We start from the raw sequence: 20,282 nt of genomic DNA, 5'->3' as shown, positions 1-20,282 counted from the left end.
GGTCTGCCCTTGGGAGTTGAGAAGGGCGATGAAGTCACAGGGAGTTGAGGCCAAGGTCCTTGCGGGCTTCGAACTACCGGAATGTCTTATATCATAGAATTATAGCCAGACCGAGGGGATATCAAGTATTTGCATCTATCAACATGCCAAGCCAACTGTTTCCTACGTCGAGGATGACGCATTTGCGGCGAGCGGCTTGTTTCTTCTTCAAAATCAACATTCCAGCCAACCACCTACGCTATATTGTGCCACGCTGAGGACCCTGCGTTTTGAGGCGTCAGTGGACCTTTCGGAGGAGGCCCGGCTTGGTCTCGTTGGCTCTGCGTCCGAGGTACGATCCCGGCGGAGAAATAGGGGTCTTTGACGCTGCCGTATTTCAACTTGCCCCTCAGTGTCTCAACAAATCACGCATCGTATCAAGCCCCAGAAGTAAGCTGGTAATGCGGGAGAATACTAGTTGAGAATCCCAAGGCTTGGCTTTAGGAGCAGCCCACTCTTCAATAGAAACAGCGGCATTTCAGTTCGGGGGGGAATATGGCGCAGCACATGAAGTTGTCCGTGTATGAGACTGCGGGTTGCTATTCATATACCCTGCTCGGATATGGTACAGGTTTCCAAGTTTTCGGTGCTGGCGGCAGAGGGCAAGACACAATGGCTTGGATGGCTTTTCGCTTGTGCGAACGCTGGGACCGGTTGCGTCGCTGACTGTTGACACCCCTCTCCCATGGATTTGCGTGACGAGGCTGGAGGGGTGGCGGGAGAAGTCCAGTGGCTGGGCCTAGACGTCGAGTGAGGCATGCAGATGCAGATGCGCGGTGCTTGCCGTCTGAGGATTGCGAGGAATGCTCGTTGACCTCAGCCGCCCGATGATGAGTGTCTGAGCAGGCGTGGCAGGCCAGATCTTAGATGAAAGGTTCTGGAGTATTCGTCGAGTTGACTCAAACGGAGACGCTTGCAGTTAACTTGGACTGAGGTCTTCCAACCTCGCGTTTTGATGAACGGTGGGTTTATGTCCGGCTGCAGTTATGACAGGGGTGACTGGGGGAAGGACGCACAGCGTCTGTCGGGCCTGCAGAGCCACCCATAGTCCGCCATTTGGGGCCGCCTTTTACTGCTGATCTCCCTCAGTCCCTGAATCCATACCAAGGCTTCTGCTGAATAGACTTAATTCCCTTCTTTGGATCCAGTCGTTCGCTTCCGGCTTCATCATCCCAACGCTCGCTGAGACCCCCCTCCAACAAAGTTCCTTTTTTAAAACGACACACCTTCGCTGTTTTCTGTCTGTCGCTATCACTCGTTACTGTCCCGCATCCCTCACCAGCATATATATCAGTCCACCTGCTCATCAGTTCCCGTTCTGTCTAGCCAACCTGCACCCGTCTGCAACTTGACCGTTTGAACGTCCGCCATCTCGAAAGCCTACCCTTACCACTCACTGGGAACCGGCGCCATCCAAAGAGCAACGGCAAAACAAGGAGCTCGTGGGGAAAGAAAGCAAAGCCATCGGTCCCAACAGGACCGACGACGACTTCATCATTGTGGCATAATGGCGGCCCTCACCACCTCTTCTTCGCCGCGAGCGGCTCCATCAACTTCGACCAGCAGCCCCAGTCGCCGGAAGCCCGTACCAGTGCACAGTGTGTCGCCGGCTGACCGGTACGACTGGGGAGAGAATGCAAAGCCGTTGCCTGGCGTCCCCGCTGTGTCCGAGTCGCCGAGGTTACGTCAATCGCCTGTGTCGCCTGTCAAAGTCAATTTCCAACCCAACGATTGGGCCCAGCCCTCGACGGGCAACATCGAGACACATCTTTCCGCAGGCGGACCCGCCGGTGGTGCTTCCACTGCTCCAGCTGTCTCCGCCCGCCTCGACCGTGCTTTGCCCAAAACACCCGACGCTCCAACCCCCCCACCGCATACCCCAGTGCACGAGCACGGCCTCCAGCAAAGCTCGACTCCCGGTGCGCTGGGTCTCCGAAACAGAACAAATGGCACCAAAATGCCGATGTCTCTACCGGCTTCCGGTCCAGCTATCTCTAGCCAGGCAAGCAACAGCCATATTTTGGGCGCCGACTTTGACGAACTAAGTTTGAGCGATACTTCGAGGAGGCAAGGCATGAATCGGAACAGTCGGGAGTCGAACACGACTGCCAGTACATCCCAGCAGCCAAACTCGGCTGACATCTCGGCGACGACGAGCGCAAGTTCAGTATCTGGTGTCCTCGACCCGTCAGACTGCCAGGACAACTCGGCAGATGCGTCAACTGTGAGTTCCATCATTGACGATGCCGCCACTCCGCCAGAACCTGTGCCACAGCTGCACTATCACCATTCGGCCTTTCTCCCACGACCGACGAGTATGAACGTTGAGCAAGATCCAAGAGCGCAGTCGAACCCAAATCTTGCCGAGACCGGCGCCGCCATCAACCGCCACTTGACGCCGACGACGAATGGCTACAGAAGGAGCTCGTTGCCTCGGCCGCAGTCTTCGTATTCTGTGTACTCTGACTATGGAGCGCGAGGGCGGTCTCCGGGCTTGCTGGGAAGTGGAAATCGGGCACCGTCTGCTCATTCTACGAGGAAATCTCCAGAAACGAGGCCTTCCTCCTTTGCCGAACTGCTCAATGTGCCGTATCCTCAACCTGCGCCAGCGCCCATCACATTTGACAATTCGCAGTTGCGCTCTGCAGTCGGAAACAATGCGTCTCTCCTCAGCGCCCAAAAGACACTGGAGATGTACCGGCAAAATGTCAAGAAGACAAACGACTATTCCATTCTCTATTCGTTTGCTGTTTTCTTGATCGCAACTGCGCAAGAAGAAGGCATTGACTTCGAGGACATGAAACGGACCAAGAGTCCAAAAGTCGGCACACCTGATGGGCAGCCTTCACCTTCCTCACCACACGACTTGATTCGTGAAGCGCGAGCAATTCTCCAGAAGTTGTCCAACAACGGCTACCCCTTCGCACAGTACTACCTGGCCGATGGTTACGCGTCGGGTCTGTTCAGCAAGGGGAAGGAGGACTACAATTCGGCATTTCCGCTGTTTGTACTCGCTGCCAAGCACGGCCACGCAGAATCGGCGTACCGCACCGCCTTGTGTTACGAGTTTGGCTGGGGCTGCCGCAAGGACCCCGCAAAGGCTGTCCAATTTCTCCGCACAGCTGCTTCCAAGAGGCATCCAGGCGCCATGACGAGGTTGGGCAAAGCGTGCTTGTCGGGCGATCTGGGAGAGAAGCGGTACAGGGAAGGCATCAAGTGGTTGAAGCTGGCGGCTGAGGCTGCTGACAACATCTACAATGCCGCCCCGTACCACCTCGGCTGCCTCTACGAGACTGGATACGGAGACGACATCTTCTTGGACGAAAGTTATGCGGCTGAGCTTTTCACGCAGGCGGCGGACTTGGGGCATCCCGAAGCGAACTTCAGGATGGGAGACGCTTATGAGCATGGAAAGCTCGGCTGTCCTAGGGATCCAGCTTTGAGCGTACATTTTTACACGGGTGCCGCGGAAAGGGGGCACGCGGCTGCCATGATGGGTCTCTGTGCTTGGTATATGGTTGGAGCAGAGCCAGTCCTGGAAAAGGATGAGGAAGAAGCTTATGAGTGGGCGAGGAGGTCGGCAGAGCTTGGTATGTTACTTCTCTGCTCTCCGAGATAACCAGTATTCTAACTTTTATGACCAGGCTATGTAAAAGCGCAGTATGCTGTTGGCTATTTCACTGAAATGGGCATCGGGTGCAGACGAGATATCCTCGAAGCAAACGTTTGGTATGTCAAGGCGGCCGATGCGGGCGACGAGCGCGCAAAGGTGCGCCTGGCCGCCATTCGTGCGGCGGTCTCTGGTGGCACTCCGATGGAAGTTGGTCCTCCTCGGAATGGTAAGATTAAGAAGCACGCGGATAACGATAAGGAGTGTATCGTAATGTGAGAAAGGCTCGAGGTCGAGAGAGAAAAGTACAAATGTATGATGACGGGGACATACGCACCAAACACACACACACACACACACAAAGGAGTTGGACTTTTTTAATTTCTTTGCACACAACACACACTCCACACGGATAAAGAGGGACGTCAACGAATGGTATGAGAGAGGGCGAAATACATATTTTGTTGGCTTAGTTGGTTTGGAAGAGGGTGGGGGAGAAGAAGACGTTGTTAATGAACTTAATACGTGTGTGTGGGAAATTGAACACCACCACACGGGCTTTTTTTTGTTTTGATCTATGGCAGGGCTTTTTGTTGTGAAAAAAGGGGCGGGAGGGAGACAAAAGGGGGTGGGTGCTTCTTGTAGCACGATTTTGTTGTTTTTGGGTTTCGTATTTTTGAACGCATTGGGGGAGGGAGAGGGGAGTGTGTGGTTTAATATTTTCTGTCTCTTTTTGTTGCACATTGGGGGGAGGGGGGGGTTGATCATTGTGTTTTGCTTCGATTTTTTTCCCTTCTTGTCTCGTTTTGAAAGTTGTCTTCATCGAAAGCGCGGTTTTGGATACCCACGTTGTTCTCTCTCTCTCTCTCTCTCTCTCTCTCTACGATGGTACAATGCATTGCGCAAGTTTACATATTTCCGATTTGCATATATATATCACTCACCCTCTCTTGTTCTTACATGAGACACAAAGAAAAGACATTTGAGCATTTTTATGGGGCGTTTGACGTTGGCTTTGTGAGTATTACCCCAGAGCAAAAGTCTTGGGTTCGATGTGTTTATTGGGTTTTTTTTTTGGTTTGGTGAAATGATGTGTTTGCGTGTGAGTCTTTGACACATACTATGCTCTGCTTGATGTGTTATTTAAGTTTTTCGGTTTCCAAACATAGACTAACGACTTTGTGTTGTCTGTTCTGCTTTTCTGTAGAAAGCCTATGCGTGTATCTACTACTACCCCTTTTGTTTTCTACGGGATGGGGCCATGTGAGATACTAGTTTTCTACCTGCTGGTTGCGGTGGCTACCTATGCTGTTTTGCTCATTACGACCCTTTGATTCTTACCTACTTTGTGTTTTGCCGTCTAGTAGTAATATTTGCAGGACAGATTGGAAAACTATGGGTGGACTATTGTATGCTTGGAGGTAATATTATTACAGGCGATGATAGTAGAAAGAATCTACACAAAATATGATGATGGGGATGGCTATAGACTGTTGATACGAGACTCAACTTCTGAAGGGCAGCAGGGAAGATATGAATGGACTGACATGCTGCCGGACGAGGTGAAATGAACCATCTCTTCGATGTCTACCAACGTTGATACGAGGTCAGAGATCAGAGAATCCTATGTGATTAGAAGATCCGGACTCAACAAACCTCAAGGGCAACAGGAATACCTAACTCAAATCATGAAAATGGGAGCAAGCTAGTTGAATGATCATGAAGACAATCTGGTATTGGACAACAGTGCAGTTTAGGTCATCCACAATCAAGATCAATAGAGCAAAGTTAACACAATGGATAAATATGCAAAGGCTACTACTCCGGTGCTTGACAAAAGAGACGGTAAACACTACATGTACATGTGAAAGTTTATACAATTAGAGGAGACAAGGAAATCACACTCCGGCAGGCCTACACAGCCCACCCCTCTTAATATCGCAATGTTTATCCCACCGACCCCACAAGGAAACCACAAAGGAAAAGTCTATCAATACTTCGTCAACACACCCCACGCAACTTCGACACTTGACACCCGTTCTTGATTGTGTTCCAACTGTAGCTTTTTCTGCTGCTCTATTCATGTCTCTTTGTGTCCAAAAAAGGATGGGTAATGTACGGTTGGCAGTGGCGGGGAAACCGGACGCTTGAACAAATCGCCACAAATATATATACACAAGATAAGGGGAGAGAAACGACAAGAAACAGAGACCCATGAAAAAACTGCCAGTTGAAACTTTTTTTATATTCAAAAACTTTGATGTGATAGCTTCTCCGGACGAGCTGGCTCACCACTCAACGCGTGATGATCCACGATCCGCTTCAGAAGCTAGTTGCTTTAGTAGCCGAAAGCCTTGTCAGAGCCCCACGACCGCTCGCAGTTGCAAGCACCGGGGTTCTTCCAGGGGTCGTCACGGAATGAGAAGAAGACGACCGACTGGCCGATCTCTTGCTCAATGGAGGCAATGGCCTCCTTCTGCTGGGGAACACCGGCACAAGCGGCACCGTTGCAGACACCAGAGGTGGGCCAGCCGGTTTCCATGCAGTAGGAAGGCTTGCCGCCGCAGATCTTGGAGACGGCGTCGAGCTGGCTGCGAACGAACTTGCCGGCCTGACCAGGAGTGGTCTGGTAGTTGAAGTAGGCATGGACGTTGGCGGAAACAACGTCAATGACGTTGCAGACCGGGGACATGTCACCAGCCTCGAAGGCAGAGAGCACATCGGTGGTGGTGTAGGGGCCAGTGTAGCCGGCAGAGCCGAGCTCCTTCTTGGTGTGGACAATGAGGTCGGCGAGCTGCTGAACGGAGCAGTAGCCGTTGAAGAGAGCCTCGTTACCGACGACGCAAAGGTCGACAAGGTGCCACTTCTTCCATTCCTTGAGAGCAGAGATCTGCTGGGCAATGGTGGGGTTGCCGTTGTCGCAACCGGGGCTGCCGACGAAGAGACCAATGATCAGACGGAGGCCATACTTCTCAGCGGCAGCACCAACGTTGGGGAGGGTGTCACAGTCGGTGGAGTAGATGCGGAGAGCCTCGAAGTTCTTGCTGGCGATGATCTTGACATCGGCATCAACCTCGCTGTAGGTCTTGCAGTGACCATCGGGGCGGAAGGGGGTGTAGGTCATGGCCCAGTGCTTGCCCTTTCCGCCGAGCTTGCCACCACCCACGCTGCCCTTGCCCTTGGCAGGAGTGCTGGCAGGAGGAGGGGCAACAGCCTTGGGCTTCTCAGGGGCCGGGGCAGGAGCGGGAGCGGGCTCAGGGGCAGCCTGGGGCTTAGGGGTGACAGCCTGAGGAGTGGGGGCAGGGATCTCGGAGGAGGTGAATGGGCAGTAGACCACAACGTTGGTCTCGGTGATGGTGGTGACAACGGCAGGAGCGGTGTAGGTACCCGGGCAGTAGGTGGTCACGACAGGCACAACAACGGTGGTGACGCTTGGGACAACGGTGGTGATGGGGGCAATGGTGTAGGTGCCGGCCGAGGGGCAGACAAAGGTGGTGGTCTTGATGACGCTGGTGACAACGCCGTTCTCAACCTCGGTGGTGGCGTAGGGGCAGACAATCTCGGTAGCGGTCTCGACGACGGTGGTGACACCGCCGAGGGTGTGGGTGCCGCTGGGGACCTCGGTGGTGGAGGCGGCGCAGACGGTGGTAGTCTCAGTCACCACGATGGTCGTCGCAGGGAAGGTGTAGGTGCCCGGGGTCGGGCAAATCTGCGGGATGGGTGTGGGAACGATCGCCGGCTCGGTTGTGGTGGTGGTTGGGACAACAACTGGCTCGGGTTCGGGTGTGGTGGTGATGACCGGGACGGGAACAGGAGCCTCAGTGGACTTGGGGGGGGGCTGGATCCAGGTCTCCTCGCCGTAGATGGTGCTGTAGATGGTGGTGCAGGTAGGGACGCAGACCTCGGTGTCGTTGAGCGACCTCTTCTGGAACAGCGCCTTGTGGGCGTGACGGTGACTGTGGGCGCTCGCACCGCCGGCGAGGACGGCCGCGGCCGCTGCTACAACGGCTGCCTTCATGATGAATGTTTTCCTAAACCCCGACAATATTCCAGACGATCGAATTAAACAGAGATCTTCGAGTGGGTTTTTTTTTCTTTGACTCTTCGTGATCGCGTTCCCAAGAAACGAATGCCCGCTAAAGGAGTGAAGCGGTGGTGTGAGAAAGAGAGGTAACGAACGACGAAAGCAGAAACGATGCTCTCGATGTTGACTATATCAACATGGACGGACCAAGTCGGTAAAGGGGGAGAAGCAAAGTCAGAGTGGGCGAAACGGGGGACAGCGGTAATTAGTACCAGTGATGACTGGGGGTCAACAGCCACTTGGCGCCATGGAGGAGGTTCCATCGGGAAGGGGCCAGAGCCCACTCTGAATGGATGCTTTCGTGGATGCTCAGTCCCCTAATCCTGGACAGATACCCTGACAGACCATGTCGGTGTGCCGGCCGCGCTGACTGGTGGAGGCCCTCTCATTAGCAAAGGTCACTTTGCCGAGCAACGCCGTCCGCTCTGGGAGATCCGAGGAGGGTGGGTATGGCAGACGAACAGAAGCAGAGATGAACAGGAGAGGGACCCAGACACCCAGATGAGGCCATTGACATTGCGGGATCACTCGATCTCCTATTGATATGGATGAGCCGGCCATGTCTCGAACAATCCATCATGATCCTCCCATGCCATGGATCCGGGGGACGGTCGTCATCATCGTCAACGGTTCCCGTGAATCCCGTTTGCTGTTGAGATGCAGCGGCGGCCGGGCGTGTCTCTCTGTGATTTCTTTTTCCAGCCTTTCGATGTGGCATTGGGGTTTCTGGCAGTAAGGGCGGTAAATTAGCACAAGATGACCACCTCCCAGAAAAGAAAAGGAGGTTGCAGCTTTGCAGCAGATTGCGGCATCTCCATCACGCCCAGAAACGTCCCAAGAAAAACCCAAGAAGATCTAAGCCCCATTGGGCGACTAGCGCGTGTGGTCAGGCACGGCAAAAAAGACCGACTCCTGAGTGGCTGATGCGCCGTCGAAGGAAATGACTTAAGCGACATTAAAATCTGCGAGAACTGCCAGCCGGGCCACACTTCCACGCCGTCGTGCTCGATCGGGGGATTGTGTGTTTCAGGTTTCGCCTTGTTCTTTTTCGAGATGTTTGCATTATGATTATTTATTCTGGAACAACTCGCCATATTCCACACGTCGAAACATCGCCTTGACGAATTTTTTTTCCCTTCTGGTGCAAAAGACGGGACCCAACAACCGGGTATATTAGCTGCATGATGATCGTGGCAACCTCCGTTCGTGTTGTCGGCTGGCAGCCCCTGACTCGGCAGGCAGCTGTGACGTCCTGTAGAACAAGAGCATGATGGCATCGGATGAAGTGCTTATCTGCTTAATCTCATCAGCATCTATGATCCCTAATAACACAGGACATAGGGCATAATTAACAACAAACATCCCATCAAAGGAGAGCAGGCAATCCGCACAAATAGCGAGATCAGGAAGTGTCAAACCTGGCAAACGCCGCGATGGTGGTGGGGCCAAGTCTCGTACCTTGCATGGATGCGTGCAGTCCAATCCAGGAACGGTGTAACGTGGGCAAGCAAACCCTGTAAACAAAAACGGCCCTGCAATCAATCCATCCATCAACCGTCCAAGAGCCCGCGCCGGGGAAACCGTCTTGGACTCTGTGGGCTCCTCGAGGCGGTGATGATAAAAATGCTGATCGTCGGTCAAAGGCCACCAAAATGGATTGCTGCTTGTGAAGCCAAGAGCGACGTGGCCCATTTCCCCCAACATGACTGTTCTGGGCCCGAGCAAAATTCCTCTTCATGGACACGAAGTGGAGCTGTTCATGGAAGCCCTTCAGGGTTCTCAATCCCATCGTATCGACATCGTAGGAGATGTGAGGTACTCTCCGTATGGGGGAGGACTTCTGGACGGGGATGGCGAAAGAGATCAAGATTTATGCAAGGATAGAAAACGGTCAGTAGATGGAGGGTTAGGGTTATAGCAGCCAGTGACCCATATTAACAGCGCCACGAGAAATCAGCTGACTTCGCGTGCCCGCCACCTGCCAGGTTTTGCGTCGCAACGCGCCTCCAAAAATTTTAGGGACGTTAAAGTGACTGGCAGGGCTGACTTCATCTGGCGCAACCCCACGCTGTGTCGTCACTTACAGCCCCGCGCAGTATCACAGACATGTTGCGCTCAACAACCGGACGGCATTACGTCTGCTGGAGGTGCCAGACATTGCAAAAGAACCCAACCCAACGTCCACTGGGACGGATATCGCAGCCATGCGCACCGTTATCGCCATCTCAGCCAATATCAAGCCGCCTGGTGAACACCTCTGCACAGACCCCAGGGAGGTTGCCCCCTTTGCCAGAATTACCAGACAAGTTCAGACTGAGGAGGGAACCATACATAAAATCACAGCTTCGACTATGGGAGGAACAAAATCCAGACCTCACGCCCCAGCAGCACGATGAGGCCACTCCACCCCCATCCGCCATCCTCAACTCTGCAACACGGGCCGTCAGTGATTCCAGCTTTAGGCTTGACCAGACCAATAACCGAACCGCTGGCTTCGATTTTGACAGCAGTGATATCTCTAGCTTGGGGTACACAAGCACGCAGTTGGAACCAGGAGATCTTGTGGAAGTCAGGTATGAGCTTGACCCCAACCATTACTTGTTTTAGAGTCTTAGTGCTGATACATCACTGTAGCTCTTCCGGCTGGAGAGTGAGGCTTCTCGCTGTCTGCTTGGGCAACTTCAATGGCCAAAACCACTTCTACACCAACACGGGCAAGTGGTTTACCAGTCGCGTGTTTCGCAGCTCCTTCGTAGTCAAGAACTTTGTGCAGGATCCGGCGGAGATAAGTGCCGTGATCAGTGCTATTCCATCTCTGTCCGGGGACGACCTCCTTCTTGACGAACTCCAGGATATCAATGCGGGCCCCTCACGAGATATCGCATCCGGTCTGATCAAAAAGATGTACAAATTCCAGACCGAGGCGCGCCTGCTGCATCAGACCTATGTCGAGAGACTGAACAATGCAGGAAAAAAGCTTGGTGACGAAGACAAGCTTATGAGCCTGCACGAGATTGCTGACACCTTGCTCCCAATGACCCTGAAGCGCGGCAAAGCATCTTTCCCGCCTGAAGCGCTCTATGCTGTTCACTCGGTCGTATCGGTGGATGACACAGCCTTCCGCGCAGCTCTTTTGGGCGAACGTCACCACGAAGGCCGTATGTTTACGGTGAACTCGACTGATAAGCAACGGAACGTGCACGAAGTTGCTGAAGTGGTCCGTAACTTTTACGAAATCCTGGGCAACTCATCAAGAAGAATTCCCCGTCAAGTTGCCCAGGACGCCATGAAGTTTCGAGACTTCGCAATCAAAGTACGGAAGATAATTGACCAAAACCGGCGTCATCGCCCATGGACACCCCACGGCACAATAGGACTAGCCAAGAGCGATGCTGTTCCCATTCTTGATGTTGAGCCTGTCGAGTGGACTGGACTTGGTGCCTCCATCATCCAATTCATGGAGATGTGGGCAGCCCATGATTGGTTTCAACCTGCTTCGCAGCATCACTGGGTTGGCGCCGCTATCTTGCGCGCCATTGGACGATACCAAGATGCCTTGCTTGATCGCAGTTCCGCCTGGACGTTTTTGCAAGAGATTGGCCACATTTCTCCTTGGGACATCAGCCCACGGTATGCCCTTCGTCTTCCAGGACTGGAGCTTGACCGAGACGCGGGCCTGAATCTGCAGAAACCCAAATCAGCAGAAAGACCGGAACCACTTGCGCCCGATCAGCTCGAGCATCTCCGTCAAGACTTTGCAGTTTCTACAGTCTACTGCATTGACTCGGAGCAGACGCTCGATGTGGATGACGGCATCTCACTCGAGAAGCTCACTGATGAAGAGTATTGGGTTCATCTGCACGTTGCCGACCCTGCTTCGCGTGTCCGACCCGACAGTGCTCAGGCCAAGGCAGCGTCGCTACGAGCTGAAACGGTATATCTTCCTGGATTCCAGGAGGATATGTTTGATGGCGAAGCTGTACGCGACGCGTTTTCTCTGGGCGCGAATCAGCCAAGTTTGACCTTCAGCGCTCTGGTCAAGACCGACGGCACCCTGAAGGATTATAGAATCACCCCTGGTATTTTACGAGATGTAGTCTACGTAACCCCCGAAGAGGTCACCTTGGTACTCGATGAACCTATCAACAAACCACCAACACCGTCAAATGAAGTGTTGGAGGTTGGCCCCCGCCCAGCGCGGTCCCCTCCTAGCCGCAACCTCGTCACGGCGGGCGATCTTTCAAAGAAACACCGATCTGAACTTAAGACTTTGCATCAGCTTGGCCAGGCCATTCACAAACAACGACTTTCCAAGGGGGCTCAGCCAGCCTTCACACCTCGTCCGAAAGCCAAGGTGGCACTAGACGATGTTAAAACGATCAAAACAGAGGGTCAGATACAATGTTACAACGACCCCTGGATTCGAGTGGCCTATGAGGGTTCAACCACAGCAGGCGACGAGCTGGTCGGCCCGCTCATGGTACTTGCCGGCGAGGTTGCCGCCAGGTGGTGTGCCGACCGGAACATCCCCATTCCCTACCGCACCCAGGTCACCAAGAAAGAGAACCTGGAAACACTGAAAGAATTCGCCGAAAAGGTCATCAACCCCAAACTCCTCGCTGGAGAGCGCATCATTGGTCCCGACCTCGACAAACTCAACAATCTGCGCGGCCACATGGCGCTGAAGGCCACCCCCGGCCCCATTTTCTCCATGGGTGTTGACGCCTACTCCAAGGTGACCTCGCCCCTGAGACGGTACGCTGATTTGATCACCCACTGGCAAATCGAAGCAGCCCTGCTCGAGGAACACCGTCTTGGCCGGTCCCTGATCGAGGAACACGGCTCCGACAATACCAAGGTCGTCCACAAGTTCCTTCCGTTTTCCAAGGAGGTTTTGGAGGAGACTGTCCTTCCTCGTGTTCGTCTTCGGGAGGTGCACGCGACCGCGCTTGGAAACAATGCGGGTAATCTGAGATGGATACTCCAGGCGATGCTGCGCGCGTGGAAATTCGGGGACAATCCGAACCAGCTGCCCGAGACGTTCAAGTTTACTGTTGTCACGATCAACCCGAAGCGGGATTTGGAGGGGAAGCTCGACTATTTCGACCTGGAGGCTACGGTCGGCGTGGAACACGTGGAGGGTTTTGCCCTGATTGAGGAATTCAAGATTGGGGAGGTGTTGGATGTGGAGCTGGTTGATATCAATGTGTACCACAAGAAGATTACGGTGAAGCCGGTGAGGAGGTATAGTCTGCCCGAGGCTGAGTAAAGAAGCCGCTGGGTAGTAGAAGCGGAGAAAAGGGCTGTGTTGGTTGTATAGATATGAGGATTTTACATTGCATGTATGAAAACCCAAAAGGTATATTGGAAAGAGACACGCACAAGAAAAGCAACGTTGGGCTATAACAATGAAGATAGGGAGCATGGACTTGTTCAAGAGTAGCCGGCAGAAATGTTTGTTTCCTCTTACTGGTATCATTGCACCTATGAGACTTTGAATCGCTACCACCAACTCTTGTAAGCCGTCTGTGTATAAGCAACACCCTGGAAAGAAACAACACGCCACCTCAACTCCTCCTTCCAAAGCTTCCAACTGCTTTATATACCTCCCTCCTTTCTTCAACCCCCATACATTACTACCATCCTCACAACCCAGCCAACACACTCTGCACCCCCACACTCCCCGCATCCTCCCTCTTCAGCACAAACTGCTTAAAATCCGCTTTATTCAACCTCTTACCCACCGCAGCCGTCGTCGCAACCCCAGCATTCCCCCCTCCAACCAACCCCCCAAACCCACCACCCATCCTCCCATCCGCCGGCCCGCTCGCTAAATTCCTCGACCTCTCCTTCAATGCCTCAGGTTGGATAATAAACAAGTACCCAACCTCCGTCAGCACTTCCACAATCTGCTCCACCTCCCTCGTCAAAGGCCACTCCCTCAACGTGCTGACATACTTTGCAATATCCTTCGTCACCATCAACCCCCCCGTAGCATTAACCTGGAATTTCTTAAAGTGCTCAAACAGCAACCGATGAACCGCCAGCGCGAGCTCAGAGCAAAACATCTCCAGATTATGCCCATCCACCGCCTGACGGGCGAGCACGGCCACTTTTTGGGAGAGAAAGCTACAAATCAACTGGCAGGGCACGGTCTGGAGTGTATCCACCAGTCCCTCCAAATCATCGTCCTTGGGCTTGAAGTCCAACTTCTTTTGCTGTGAGAGGAGTTTGGGTACGTAATTCAAAACAACGTCCATTGTCGACTTCATCACCGCGTTTGTCTTCCGCTCCGTGGCCTCAATGGCGAGTTTGGTCTGCGCTTCCATGCTGCGGCGGATGGTGGTGTTTGACTCCGCCAGGCGGATCAGAACCGTGGTGATGAATCTGGACATGAGGTTCGTGATGGTTACTGCCGGGCGAATATTAGGGAGGTAGGACAGGTCTGGTTCTGTCTTGGTGTTTTCTTGCGAGGTGGCTAGGTCGAGAGCCGCGTCGAGGGCGGTTTCGACGTACACTTGGCCCATGCTCGTCAAGAGCAGGTTGAGCAAGATGTTGACATCCTTGGGAGTCTCGCTTGAGGATCCCATCTCGAGGGTGCGACGGACAGATTCGGCCAGCCAGCCAATCATGCGCTTGGCGTAGGCTACGCTGAGGACACCGTCTTGTTCCGAGACTTCAATGTCGTTCTTGTTGCTGCTGTCATCCCGAATGCCAGCCACACGAAGCATGGTTCGCTTTTGAGTAGGTGTAAGATCGGAGGACTCCAGACGCTCCATGTATGCGTCTTTGGCCGAGGATATTAGTTGGGTGCCCTGCTGGGCAAGAGATGCCATGAACCCGGTTGGCGCCTTCTTCCTTCGGGAGTGATACAGCGTAAACTTGAAAAGCAGAGAGTTGTACATTTCTTCCAGACTCTTCTTCTCGCGGTCGATGTAACCGTTGCCAACCAAGTACGGGATAAACAGCTCCTCCAACTGCTGGTCTAGTGTTTGTGCTATTTGAGCAGAACATGGTTCCGGGTGCTCAGTAAGGCCGTGTGTTTTGAGATCCTCCACAAGTGCCCCGATATAAGCTCGTGATGAGTGCAAGCACCTCAGGAAGGCCAGCGCAGAGATGGTAGTTGCCTTATCCAGAACCATCTCGAGTCGTTGTTGGATAGACTGTTGGAAAACGCGCTGGATGAACTTGATAAGAACCGTTTCGTAGTACGGGAAAGCCCGTTTGATGATGAAGGACTCCTCCTGCATTACAATCTTCACTTCGTCGATGAGAGACTGCAGACTTGGCTCAACACCGGGTGGTTCTGAATCAGGATCAGCCAACTGATCCCACGTATCACCGTCCGCAGTGACCTCGTCTGTAATGAGCTGATCCCGGTCGATAAAGAACTGGTGTTGGTTGACAAAGGCGGCAATAACGCTGGCACCGCCGTTGAAATCCAGAAGAACCTTTGCGCACTCCATCATGTCGTCAAAGTTTTGGCGCCGGTAGCTGTTGTTGAACTGCTTCAGGAGATCCTGCTCCAAAAGCTCCGAGAACTTCTCCAGCGCCTCTCTTGTATTATGCCTTCGGTTAGTCCCAGTAACCCCATTAGTAACACCGTTTCCTCGGAACCCATTCGTTTGCTGACCCCATGACGCCGGATCCAAACGCTGACTGATGCGCATCAGTTGTCGCGCAATAACAGCACATCGAATCTTGTTCTCGGCACCTCCCTGGCGTTGTATCTCTTCCAATGAAGTCACCTGCCCCGTTTCCGAGACTTCTGTCCAGCATTGAATCAAAAAGTTGGCGTCCTGCGCTTTCCTTCTCTTCCTGTCCAACTCCTCAAGCTTCTCGCCAATCTGTACAGCGATATTACCGCCCCCATCATTACCACCGCCACGTATACTTCCGTTCGAACTTGCGTTGTTGTTTAGGGTCAAGTCCAGGGCCTCAAACTGGGACATGGACTGATCAAGCTTTCGACCGAGTGTCTCGAGCGTCTGGTCATGTTGTATCTCGGCGCGGCGGACCTGTGATAGTAATTCTGATTCCTTCTCCTGTAGCTCTTCTCCCAATGCACCCAGCTGTGATAAAGCGTCTATCAAGTGAGAGATGTATCAGCATATGTTGTTAGAAAACACGCATAGGAAGATGCTGCGTGAGCTTCTCACTTTCGAATGTCCGGATTAGTGGTTTCGGGTCGAAGGCCTGGTTCGCCGAGCCTGAGCGGCGGCTTGCTGGAACGGCAGTCTCGGCGAGAGAGTCGACAAAGTCCCTAACGATAAAGTCCTTGTTGGAGAAGTCCTCGAGGGTGAAGCTGGGCCCTGTCGGGAACAGCGAGCGCGAGGCACTGGACCCGCCGCGTTCCATAGCGGCAGCGGCGATTGTCACCTCCTCAAGGCCCGACAGGGAGAGCGCATGGAGTGTCTAGTACAGGCCGGGGGAGGGCTGGTGTGATGGCCCCCGGATTTGTCGTCGTCGTGAGTTAGTCGTACGTTGGATATAGCTGTCACCTCGGTGTAAGGTAGGTACTTGGGGAATGCGCTTGTGGTTTAATGGATAGTCAATGGTCTTCAGGTTAGGTGGTGCCGCCGCGGGGAGCTTCTGCCAAGGGTCCCGTTACAGCAGTACATATCCCCTGTAGGCTGGCTGAGGTGGGGCTGGGCAGGTAGGTGTGGCCCGTGCATGGCCAGTGGGCTGCCCTGTGGTGGGCTCACTTGGGGCCAATCGGCTCGCAGCACCGATTTTTGTAGCTTTTTTAATAGCTTTAATTTAGAGTATTAGCATTACATCTTTACTATACCTTAGAAATTAAATATACACATTTTAAATATCTAACTTATCATATTAATTATAGCTTTAAACTAACTACTATACTATAAATAGTAATCAAGTATTTTAAAATATCTTCAAAAATCTAGCAATACTAATTAAATTATAAATTGATAAAATAATTGAAAATATAGGAAATCTAAATTCAATACTTAACAATATTAAAGTAAATAATTTTAATAGCAATTTTGATTTCATTTTAATGTCAGAAATTTGTTTAAGGTTAAAATTTTATATAAATACAGAATAAAAAATTAGAAAAATCAAACTTCATAATTAGTTAAAACTAATATATAAGTCTATTTCAAATTTTAAATACTAGTTGATTTAGTAATATTTTTACTTTAATATTTAAGGCTATTATATGTAATTAAATAAATATAATAACATAGTATATTATATTTTAATAAAAATATAATATTAATTGTAAAAGCTTTTAATATTACTTTATTTTATTATGAAAAGGACTAATTATAATTTATTTTTAATAAATAGCATTTTTTAATATAAACGAGATACTAAGCTCCTAAGTATAAGCTAGAGTATTAGATTCCTAACGGAAAAATAGGTGCTGAATTGCAAGCCAATCACACCCACAGCTGCCAAAAGCTCCTAGAAAAAAAAACGTCAGCCACATTCCGTCATGCCCTGGACCCAGATGCTTGGCCTCGGATGTCACTGGCAGACCGCGACGAAGTTACGTGGCTGACCGAGACTCACCTCACTCGATTCGCCGTATCAGTAGGAGCAGCAGGTATTCCCACCCGGAGCAAGGGTGGTGTGTGCCAGGAAGCTGCAATGGAGTCCAACTTTTCCAAGGGAGACGCCAGACTGGGCGAGGTATGCAACCCCCTTTTCTTCCTGTTTCTTACCACATCGAAGCCGAACATTCCGTCTAGGCAACATTGTTTCTTGGAAGTTGTAGTCTTGGAGATTAGTCTATAATCCTTGCGTCTAACCCAACTCTGCTGGATCATAAAGGAGCCACGCTTACGGACACCACCACAAAACCAAACCCCAGCCGACCTCTCCGGCATCGACAATAAGCTGCTATACGCCATGCCCTTCAGCGCCAAAGACCTGCAACGGTATCGTAAGGATGAGAAGTTCAGTCACAGGCTTCTGACGCCCGAGGAAAAGGTCAACCTTCTCAAGGTACGCGCCCCAAACCAAAAGCATGTGATCCGACCAACGCTGACGTTAAGCATCAAACAGCCATATCTCCCCTCACCCCCACCACCACTCGACCGCACCCGAAGAGCCTCCCTTTCCCAAGTCTCACGAGAAGAACGAAAAGGCAAGCTGGGTCTGCGCCGTTTCCTTCGCCGCCACTTCCACATCTTCATCTACGCCCTCATCCACCTCTACTTCTCCATCCACATCCGCCTCCGCCAGGCTTACCATGCCATTGGCAACCGCTTCTACACCGTCTATCACCACCACCACCACTCCCCCGAGTTAATACAGCGTGATATCAAAGACCTCAGTCGCCTTCCCAAACACCTCAGCGTCATCCTGACCCTCGAGGATCAAGGGCGCAGCGGAGCCGGCCTCGAAAAGCTCGTCAACGAAGCAGCCGACATTGCCGCCTGGTGCGCTAGCGCGGGCATCACTCAGCTCTCCATCTACGAGAAAACTGGCATCCTCAAAGGTTACGTCAAGGAAACCCACCAGACCATCTCCCAGCGTCTCCAAACCTACTTCGGCCCCTCCTTCCCCTCCGTCTCGCTCGGTGCCCCTCACATCCCGCCAGTCCAATCCGGTCTCCTGTCCCTCAGCAACAGCCCCAACAATGAGAACCGCAAGAACATTAATATTCTTCTCATCTCTGCCGAAGATGGCAGAGACTCCATTGTTGACCTGACCAAGACCCTTGCCGAGATGTCCCAGCGTAAAAAACTCCAGCCCGTCGACATCACCACCGAGCTAGTAGACGCCGAGCTGAGCGAGAGTGTCATGGAGGAGCCTGACCTGCTTGTGTTGTTCAATCCCTTTGTTGAGCTTGCCGGTTACCCACCGTGGCAGATTCGGTTGACGGAGATTTTCCATGTGCCGGATAACCAAGGGGTGGGGTACCAGGTTTTCTATCGGGCGTTGTGCAAGTTTGCCAAGGCGCAGATGAGAATGGGGAGGTAGGGCGGATATTGCTCTTCCTTTCTTCTTTCTGTCTGGGTTTTGATATAGAGGACAGGGTCATACGAGGACGATATTGGGCGACAGGGCGGCGGTTTTCTCTTGTTTTGTTTCTTTTTTCATTGTTTCTGTCTCGTCATTTTCATTCTGCCAGCGAAGAGCATGTTAGATACTGTGAATAGACTTTTGGGAAAATTCAAAATCAGTCGGCTTTTTCTGGCTCATCCTTCTCTGGTTTGGGATATGTGATCGGTTTACGTTCCGGGCTGGCTTTGGGGGCTGGCTTCCACTCCTTCATTTCCCTGGCTGTGTCATCCCATCTGAAAACGGGACCCTTGCCGACATTGTAGTTATAGTAATTATCAGTCCCTCCTTTCACCATGGCTCTCCGAAAGGTGATGTTGATCCTTCCATCACCATACTGGCTGCTTTTGCCAGCTCTTTTCGGGATAGAGTGCAGCCAGTTAGATTGGGTTTTGCCCTTCATGAGAATCATGTCGCCGCTCGCGAGGGGTAACTTGAGCTGCTTGAATACTGTTGTTTGGCCGTCTGGGGGTAGTGGGACAGGTTTATGTTTCATGAGAAAATCCCTTGCTGCTCCTAGGCTGAAGGAGGCGATAGCTGGTTCTGGACCGAGAAACCGCTCGTCATCGCTGTGGAAGGATATGCTGTCTGATCCTGTGGCATAGTAGTTCACCAGGCAAAAGTTGAACTTGCAGTTGGTGGCCGCTTCGGTTGATTTGCAGAGAGCGTCGAGACATTGTGGTATTGGACGGGGCGAGTACCGTGGGTAGGCTTCACCTATGTTGATTCGGGTGTGGGTTCTGGCGTCGAGGATGATGCTGGGGTTGTCGTCGTCAAAGAGGGAGGTGTGGTCGAGTCCGAAGACGGTGGTGTACCTTGGGGTGCGGATTTGAGTCTCAACACCGAATCTTTTGATGGAGTACTCTACTCTGTAGAAAGGGAGTTCAGAGCGGAGGAAGCGGAAGAGGTCTTTGGCGAGGTAGGAGGGGATGAATGGCTCAAAGCAGATGAGGTCTAGCTCTGGTTGGTCGTTTATGGGCCTTCCTGATCTGGCTGGAAGGGAGGTGAGCTCTTTAGTGATGGACTTCGAGAGGTCCCTGATAGGAAAGGGGTATGTGTTGTGTGAGGAGTAAGTGGGTGTCTATCTCAATGTTAGTCTGGAGTTTCGCATCACTGAAAGAAAGCCAACCTCACCTCATCTTCGTCAGCAATCGTTGCGATTCGCTGTTTCTTTGGATCCGGAGTGAAGAATGAGTGAATGGTCCTTTTCTGTGCCATATTGTTAAAGGAGGAAGTCGGGATATCTCTCCGACAGTTTCCCCAGGTTTTCAGCCTGAAAAGTGCTCTTATTTCAACGACTTTACCGAACGACCATGTCAACGGCTTCCAGAGTGGAAGCAGCGGCATGTGACTTCGGAGGGTTTCCGTCCCAAATCGCGACACGAATGGCGTTCTATTTAGCAGACGGGGATGAACTTGTTCAGCATCTCCAGGCAGAAAAAGCAAACGCGCACTAAAAAGGCCCGAACTGTCGCGTCCGTTCTCTAAGAGGCTGAAGTGACATCACCAGCA

At 52.2% G+C, this 20,282-nt stretch overlaps 6 protein-coding genes across 6 annotated transcripts; 3 read left to right on the top strand and 3 right to left on the bottom strand.

Moving 5' to 3' along the window:
• The first annotated feature begins 664 nt into the window (after positions 1-664).
• Positions 665-4,937, top strand: CHS4 (Chitin synthase 4). The gene is made up of 3 exons (XM_062942488.1): positions 665-3,629; positions 3,684-4,666; positions 4,857-4,937. Exons 1-2 carry the CDS (start codon positions 1,547-1,549, stop codon positions 3,926-3,928), a joined length of 2,328 nt encoding a protein of 775 aa, XP_062805446.1. The 5' UTR covers positions 665-1,546; the 3' UTR covers positions 3,929-4,666; positions 4,857-4,937.
• Positions 4,938-5,987: 1,050 nt separating this feature from the next.
• On the bottom strand, positions 5,988-7,667 carry QC764_112320 (uncharacterized protein; the record flags this gene model as incomplete). The annotated part of the gene is made up of 1 exon (XM_062942487.1): positions 5,988-7,667. The coding sequence occupies one exon, from the start codon at positions 7,665-7,667 to the stop codon at positions 5,988-5,990; it is 1,680 nt and encodes a 559-aa protein (XP_062805445.1).
• A 2,058-nt stretch (positions 7,668-9,725) lies between these two features.
• MSU1 (3'-5' RNA exonuclease complex component) lies at positions 9,726-13,240 on the top strand. Its single transcript, XM_062942486.1, has 2 exons — positions 9,726-10,306; positions 10,368-13,240. Exons 1-2 carry the CDS (start codon positions 9,840-9,842, stop codon positions 13,000-13,002), a joined length of 3,102 nt encoding a protein of 1,033 aa, XP_062805444.1. The 5' UTR covers positions 9,726-9,839; the 3' UTR covers positions 13,003-13,240.
• SEC10 (Exocyst complex component 5) lies at positions 13,149-16,333 on the bottom strand. Its single transcript, XM_062942485.1, has 2 exons — positions 15,893-16,333; positions 13,149-15,819 (listed from the first exon to the last, which is right to left on the bottom strand). The coding sequence occupies exons 1-2, from the start codon at positions 16,089-16,091 to the stop codon at positions 13,379-13,381; spliced, it is 2,640 nt and encodes an 879-aa protein (XP_062805443.1). The 5' UTR covers positions 16,092-16,333; the 3' UTR covers positions 13,149-13,378.
• A 788-nt stretch (positions 16,334-17,121) lies between these two features.
• QC764_112290 (uncharacterized protein) lies at positions 17,122-18,846 on the top strand. The gene is made up of 3 exons (XM_062942484.1): positions 17,122-17,393; positions 17,535-17,708; positions 17,769-18,846. Exons 1-3 carry the CDS (start codon positions 17,226-17,228, stop codon positions 18,687-18,689), a joined length of 1,263 nt encoding a protein of 420 aa, XP_062805442.1. The 5' UTR covers positions 17,122-17,225; the 3' UTR covers positions 18,690-18,846.
• Positions 17,462-20,261, bottom strand: QC764_112280 (uncharacterized protein). Its single transcript, XM_062942483.1, has 2 exons — positions 19,905-20,261; positions 17,462-19,851 (listed from the first exon to the last, which is right to left on the bottom strand). The coding sequence occupies exons 1-2, from the start codon at positions 20,115-20,117 to the stop codon at positions 18,889-18,891; spliced, it is 1,176 nt and encodes a 391-aa protein (XP_062805441.1). The 5' UTR covers positions 20,118-20,261; the 3' UTR covers positions 17,462-18,888.
• Between the last annotated feature and the right edge of the window lie 21 nt (positions 20,262-20,282).

Source organism: Podospora pseudoanserina, chromosome 1 (genome assembly GCF_035222485.1).
Source record: "Podospora pseudoanserina strain CBS 124.78 chromosome 1, whole genome shotgun sequence".
Classification (NCBI taxonomy): domain Eukaryota; kingdom Fungi; phylum Ascomycota; class Sordariomycetes; order Sordariales; family Podosporaceae; genus Podospora; species Podospora pseudoanserina.
This window is presented reverse-complemented; position numbering and strand designations above follow the sequence as displayed.

Coding starts and splice junctions, on each gene's coding strand:
- SEC10 (XM_062942485.1), bottom strand. CDS start 16,091: ATGGAACGCGGCGGGTCCAGTGCCTCGCGCTCGCTGTTCCCGACAGGG. Junction 15,820..15,892: donor ACTAATCCGGACATTCGAAA/GTGAGAAGCTCA, acceptor CTCACTTGATAG/ACGCTTTATCACAGCTGGGT.
- QC764_112290 (XM_062942484.1), top strand. CDS start 17,226: ATGTCACTGGCAGACCGCGACGAAGTTACGTGGCTGACCGAGACTCAC. Junction 17,394..17,534: donor GAGACGCCAGACTGGGCGAG/GTATGCAACCCC, acceptor TGGATCATAAAG/GAGCCACGCTTACGGACACC. Junction 17,709..17,768: donor AAAAGGTCAACCTTCTCAAG/GTACGCGCCCCA, acceptor AGCATCAAACAG/CCATATCTCCCCTCACCCCC.
- MSU1 (XM_062942486.1), top strand. CDS start 9,840: ATGTTGCGCTCAACAACCGGACGGCATTACGTCTGCTGGAGGTGCCAG. Junction 10,307..10,367: donor GGAGATCTTGTGGAAGTCAG/GTATGAGCTTGA, acceptor ACATCACTGTAG/CTCTTCCGGCTGGAGAGTGA.
- QC764_112280 (XM_062942483.1), bottom strand. CDS start 20,117: ATGCCGCTGCTTCCACTCTGGAAGCCGTTGACATGGTCGTTCGGTAAA. Junction 19,852..19,904: donor CGATTGCTGACGAAGATGAG/GTGAGGTTGGCT, acceptor ACATTGAGATAG/ACACCCACTTACTCCTCACA.
- CHS4 (XM_062942488.1), top strand. CDS start 1,547: ATGGCGGCCCTCACCACCTCTTCTTCGCCGCGAGCGGCTCCATCAACT. Junction 3,630..3,683: donor GAGGAGGTCGGCAGAGCTTG/GTATGTTACTTC, acceptor TTTTATGACCAG/GCTATGTAAAAGCGCAGTAT.